This window comes from Falco punctatus (assembly GCF_963210335.1).
Source record: "Falco punctatus genome assembly, chromosome: 19".
NCBI lineage: Eukaryota > Metazoa > Chordata > Aves > Falconiformes > Falconidae > Falco > Falco punctatus.
This window is the reverse complement of record NC_137599.1, coordinates 2,133,917-2,140,434: the sequence shown is the minus strand read 5'-3', so window position 1 is coordinate 2,140,434 and position 6,518 is coordinate 2,133,917. Positions and strand designations below refer to the sequence as shown.

Here is a 6,518-nt window from a genome sequence, read left to right as displayed (position 1 = left end):
TAAACCACAGCTGGGAAAGTCTTTTTATACGTGCCTGTGAAATGGGGGGTGTGTCAGTCAGAACTGATTTTACTGAGTCCTGGATATTGAGAACCAATTAAGATTTGATGGGAAAAGCTAATAGTGCCATACCGCCTGGAGATGCTGCTGCCTCCCTGGGGCGCAGCTGAAGCTCGGTCACACGTACACGTGTACTGAGGGAGATTAGTGTAGGTGGCTCAGAGAGAAAGGTAAGCCCTGCTACCGGGTAAACCCCTGTAAAATCCAAGCTCCTGACAGCTTTAGAGATGAGAACTTAATCCTCGCGTTCAGACGCAAGAAAAGGAAAGTTCATTACAACGGTGAGCTTTATTTAAAAAAGTTCCAAGCAGACTGGGATGTGAAAGACACGGGGAGATGTGCTGGGCTAGTCCATGCGAGCTTTCAGGGTCCTGGTGGTGATCTTGTCTTTTTCACTAGAGGGGGGAAAGAGAGAAGACTGTTAGTAAAGCTGCATTTAATACCTCTGTAGAGATTGTCCCTTCATTAGGAAGGTGCTAATTAGGTGGTTTGCTAGTGCAGGCAGGATAGTTTGAACTTGAAGGCAGCCGTGCCAACGGAGTAAATCCCACCCTCCTGCCGCTTTGCCCCCGGGGAGCCCCAGCAGGTCGAGTAAGCAGCAGTGCCTGGGACGCTGTAGGGAAACGGCACCATGAGGAAAATAAGCTGCTTCCAAACTGGCTCGGATTGCAGAGTCAGGATGTTAATGTTGCATCCAGCTGCGGCAAAGAGCATCCTCTCGGCCAGCGCTACCCGTGTGTGAGGAGTCACGCTCCTGAATAGATGGGAATGCAGCCAGGGAATCCCTGTGCAGCAAGAGTCTAACTCAAGGATTCATTTCCCATGGCTCCTGCAGTTCTAGCAACAGCCACAAACTGCAACGCAGAGCAGCCAGGAGAAATAACACGCTGAGCATGGACAAAACATTGCTAAAGATACTGCTGGAGGGGTGCAGGATTAGGGATAGCCTGGAAACCAATCCCTTAACTGACTTAACGCGCAGCTTGTTAAATTCTACCTCTGTTCTGCAGGAGAAGAGAGCAGCACTTACATTATGTGTACTACCACGCCCATTCCAGAGATGGCATCTCTGTCCACTGCATTCAGCATGGCCTGCGAGATCGTTTCGAAGAGATGATCGGGTTCCTGAGGAACAGAAGTTTTAGTTGGTGTAAAAACTGAATCTTGAGTCATCGGATGTCATTCAAACCCCAAAGTATCATCCAAAACGCTGCAAGTTACAAGCTACAGCCTCTTTGTTCTCCTGAGCTCCTTTGGGAAGCACCAGAGACAAGAGCTTTTTATCCAACCCGTGTCTCTCACATCCCGCGGTTCACAGCAGGAGGCTGGATCCAAGACTCAGCCTGGCCACCCCACTCACCATGTCGGGCTCCCAGAGGGACTCGCACATGCCGTACATCTGCTCGGAGCAGGTGCCGCTGACCACAAAGTCATCGGTTATCATGGGGCAGCCGATCAGGTCTAGGGAGCAGATGAAAGGTTCGTGTGTTACGGGGTCCAGCCCGGCAATGACTGGCTCTGTGTAGTAAGGTCCAAACCTGTGAAGAACAACACGGTATAGAGCAGCCCAGCCCCACATCCCATCTAAACATCCATGCCAGGGAAACATCCCACAGATGCTTCTGGTGGGGGGACCTTTCAGGCCGACCTAAAAGCACCCTGCAATGGGTTTAGCATGGCAAACTGAAACAAACTTGTATTGCTACGGGGTTATTTTAACAACACTCAGCATTCTTTTGCGAGGAAGTTGAAGGTAACGTTGTTGCTAGGTTAAAGTCTCCTTTTGCCACGCCACAAGCAGTCGTTACAGGAGCCCTCCTCAGCCTCCCACCTCTCTAGAATCAGATCAGCTCCAACAACCACAGCCTTCACCGACACGTAAACCGCGACTCCGTTGTTCGACAGTTACCGTCTCTCATAGAGCAGATTGGAAACCATGCTCATGAAAGTCTGAGGTTTGATCTGCCTGCCTTCCTTCAGCTCGTAGAGATTCAGCCGGAACTTCAGTCTCTGGGCACTGCAAGAGATGAGAATCAGCGTTAAAGCAGAAGCAGGTTCCTTTTCCTTCACCCAGTGTGTTCTACTGCACGCTGACCAGCTCCTGACCCACACCTGAGGCAGGTAGGTATTCCAGATATACTTTTACATCCAGACTCCTTTTATACCTAAAGTCTTAGAGGTGATGTGATCTTAAATCACATGCAGTTTTATTTTTAAAAAAATCCCCACTGAAGGGAGACCAAGAAAAGGAGTGCTGGCACTCAGCTGTTATACCCCCCCTACAAATAGAAACATTTATGCTCAGTATAAGCTGCCACTTAAATCTTTATTGTAAATATGCCTGGAACAGGTTCGGTACAGGCACGCAGGCCAGGAGGGGGTCTCACTTACACCGTCTGCACATCCGTGGCCAGTCCCGCCAGTCCAATATACAACCTTTCTCCCATAGGGAAAATCTTCTGGAAGTCTGTGGTCACCATCTGCGCTTGGATGCCAAACCGCCGGTCCGCAGCGATGGCCACGCAGTTCTTCCCCTTCATGGCCATGACGGCCCCGCCGTTATAGGACATAATAGACTGGAACAGAGAAGGGCAGCAGGTACAGCCGGGCCGCGGCTGGGGGGGGGGGGGGGGGGGGGAGCTGCCCCCGGCGGACCCCCCCTCCACCTGGCCTGGCCCTGCGCCCCCACCCCGGGGGCGGCGGGGGGAGCCATCACCGCTCTCCCTCATGGTTTTGACTTTAATTGTTTCTGTTCCTGGGGGGGACCCCTACACCCCCCCACCCACACACACACACAGCGGGCTGCTGGGGGCCGCCGCTTCCCGGCCTGAGGGAAGGCCCACGGGGCTGCAGCACCGCGGGAAAGGCCTCCAGCCCACCCGCCTCCCCCGCACGGCCCCAGCACCCACGGGCCTCATCCTGCCGGGCCCAGCTCCGCCGCCCCCGGCCCCGGCCCGGCGCTCACCATGGCGCCGGCTGCACAGACCCCGCCAGGCCCCGCACCGCTGCTCCGACCGCACCGCGCCGCACCGCCGCCGCTCCCGCCTCCCGCCGCTTCCCATTGGCTGCCGCCCCGGCCCCCCGGCCAACCGCCGCTCGCTATTGGTGGCTGGTCCCGTCGCTGGGCGGAGCTGGTTGGCTGCTGCGGCGGCGGGGAAGGAGGGGGAGAAAAATGAAGAGTCATAGTGAGCGGGGCATGCCGGGACGGCGGCGGGCTGCGCGGGCGGGGCGCGGGGCGGCTGCGCAGCTGGGGGGGGGGGGGCTGGAGGAGCTGGAGCCACTGGGGTGCGCAGCTGGATGTGCGCGCGAGGGTTATGGCGCAGCTGGAGGGACACACAGGCGATGGCACAGCTGGATGTGCCCGTGGGACGTGAGACAGCTGGAGGGACACGCAGATTATTGCACATCTGGATGTGCCCGTGGGACGTGGCACAGCTGGAGGGACACGCAGATTATTGCACAGCTGGATGTGCCCATGGGACGTGGCACAGCTGGAGGGACACGCAGATTATTGCACAGCTGGATGTGCCCATGGGATGTGGCACAGCTGGAGGGACACGCAGATTATTGCACAGCTGGATGTGCCCATGGGATGTGGCACAGCTGGAGGGACATGCAGATTATTGCACAGCTGGGTGTGCCCAAGGGATGTGACACAGCTGGGGGGACAGGTAGACTATTGCACAGCTGGGTGTGCCCATGGGATGTGGCACAGCTGGAGGGACACGCAGATTATTGCACAGCTGGATGTGCCCATGGGACGTGGCACAGCTGGAGGGACATGCAGATTATTGCACAGCTGGATGTGCCCAAGGGATGTGACACAGCTGGGGGGACAGGTAGATTATTGCACAGCTGGATGTGCCCATGGCATGTGGCACAGCTGGAGGGACACACAGATTATTGCATAGCTGGATGTGCCCATGGGATGTGGTACAGCTGGAGGGACAGGTAGATTATGGCACAGCTGGATATGCCCATGGGATGTGGCACAGCTGGAGGGACACGCAGATTATTGCACAGCTGGATGTGCCCGTGGGGACGTGGCACAGCTGGAGGGACACACAGGCTGTGGCACGTCTGGATGTGCCCATGGGACGTGGCACAGCTGGAGGGACACGCAGATTATTGCACAGCTGGATGTGCCCATGGGATGTGGCATAGCTGGAGGGACACGCAGATTATTACACAGCTGGATGTACCCTGGGGACGTGGCACAGCTGTAGGGACACGCAGGCGGTGGCACAGTGGATGTGCCCATGGGGGACATAGCAGAGCTGGAGGGACACACAGGCTATGGTACCAGTGGCACCAAATCGCTCGCTAGATAAAAAATACCCTCACAGGCACTTGCCAGGTCCCTGCCCCTCTGCAGGATGTGCCACGACTCGTGGCTTCATCGTGGCTTTATCGTGCCAGCACTTCCCAAGGAGATTTTTTTTCCCCTCTGGGGTGACCTGCTGCCCCTGGCCCCACAAGTCCCTGCCCTGGGTCCCAGAGGTGTGACGGTGGGCAGTGGGTGGGCAAGACCCCAACACCCACCCAGGCTCTGCGCCGCAGCGTGGTGTGCGATGGGTTTCCTGGGATTTCTAGTTAAATTCAGCCAGATTTGGTCAACTTTTGCAAGGGCCCAACAGAAGGTGCCAGGGCTGTGGAGCACTGAGCTGGTGGGAGATACCGTCAGGCAGGTCCCAGCCCGGCCAGCCTGTGGTGATCCCAGCTGTGCCACGGGCATGCGGAAACAGGCATGTGGGGATATGTGGGTGCCACAGGCTCAGGGACCCCCCAGTGCCACTGAGTGATGGGTTGGCCGTGCCTGCCTGCCACCTCTGCGTGTCCCTACAGCTGTGCCACGTCCCCACGGGTACATCCAGCTGTGCAATAATCTACCTGTCCTTCCAGCTGTGCCACATCCCATGGGCACATCCAGATGTGCAATAATCTGTGTGTCCCTCCAGCTGTGCCACAACCCATGGGCACATCCAGCTGTGCAATAATATGCATGTCCCTCCAGCTGTGCCACGTCCCATGGGCACATCCAGCTGTGCAATAATCTGCGTGTCCCTCCAGCTGTGCCACGTCCCATGGGCACATCCAGCTGTGCAATAATCTGCGTGTCCCTCCAGCTGTGCCACGTCCCATGGGCACATCCAGCTGTGCCATAGCCTGCATGTCCTTCTAGCTGGGCACAAAAAGGGATTTGTGCTCTGTGGAGTATCGGATTTCCTTCCCCAGCCCCTCTCTTGCCAGCTCTCCCCTGGCCTGGAGGAGACGGGATTAAACGTTTCGTTCGGGGGAGTGATGTTGTGCCAAAGGGAAAGAGATCCATGTGTTTGGAAACGCTCTCAAACGCAGAACGGATCAGCCGCCTGGTTTCAATGAAAACCCCTGGCTCACGCGGGGGCTGTTGATCTCCCCGGGACCAAGCCTCTCCTGTGGCCACCATCGTTTTGGAGTGTTTTCCATCAGGATTGAGGCAGGGGCCACATTCTGCCTGGTGGGAGCACCCCATGCTGGGAGAGAAGGAGCAGCAGAGCCCGCCAGGAATATCTCCACAGGCATTTTTTGGCAGCGCCTGGATGCCCCGCAGCTCTGGCCGTCTTGGGTGGCAGTGGGGAAGGAGAGGCACGTTCCCGCTGGGCACCATGGCTCTTTGCGCTTGATCCCAGCAATCCCACTCCCTGGCCTGGAGAGCCCCGACATTCCCCAGCCCCAGCGCCACCGGGCTCAGCCGCTGGAGCATTTTGTGGCTCTGGGCTTTTGAAACAACCGGGATCCTCCTGGCAGGGCTTTACGCCCTGCGTTAAACCAGTAACTTTGTTATTGCTGGTATGAAAATAACATCAGGGCAAGCGGGGAACAGAAATAGATTTTACAAGACTTTGTAAGAGAGGGGAACTTCGGCAATGCAGATTTTGGACCCCCTGCAGCTTATTTTTAACGCAAAATACGGACTCTAGATGGAAACAGGCTGTCACACCCGTGCTCCGTTTATAATGTCCCAACACATCGTGTCGATTCTGGGAGAAACTGTGGAGCAGGGGGGGCCACAGCCTGAGCAGAAGCGGGTTTGTTCACACCAGGGGCTGGTTTCCCCCATCACCCAGCACCTTGGAGAAAGCTGTGAACTCATGGGGGCCACATCCTGCCCATTCGCACCTTCTCCCTGTCCAACTCTGCCTAGTCCTGAGGGCAAGGACCACCCCAAGGGAGCAGGGAAAGCCCCACCGAGGTCCTGAGCAGCTCTTTCCACAGTGAAATCCCACCCCACGGCGTCGGGGACCGGTCACCTCCACCTGTCGCCCCTTCGTCGTGTCCATCCTCGGCCGATGCCACGGACTGGCCCTGGGAAAGGTGGGGGGGGGGAAAAAAAGGGAAACAGATAAAGATGGCAGCGTCCCTGGGTGGGCTCGAACCACCAACCTTTCGGTTAACAGCCGAACGCGCTAACCGATTGC

General features: G+C 57.0%; 1 protein-coding gene across 1 annotated transcript; it reads right to left on the bottom strand.

The window, feature by feature from the left end:
• Window positions 1-329: 329 nt before the first annotated feature.
• On the bottom strand, window positions 330-3,259 carry PSMB3 (proteasome 20S subunit beta 3). Its single transcript, XM_080369538.1, has 6 exons — window positions 3,026-3,259; window positions 2,452-2,636; window positions 1,970-2,077; window positions 1,421-1,598; window positions 1,091-1,185; window positions 330-455 (listed from the first exon to the last, which is right to left on the bottom strand). Exons 1-6 carry the CDS (start codon window positions 3,242-3,244, stop codon window positions 407-409), a joined length of 834 nt encoding a protein of 277 aa, XP_080225664.1. The 5' UTR covers window positions 3,245-3,259; the 3' UTR covers window positions 330-406.
• Between the last annotated feature and the right edge of the window lie 3,259 nt (window positions 3,260-6,518).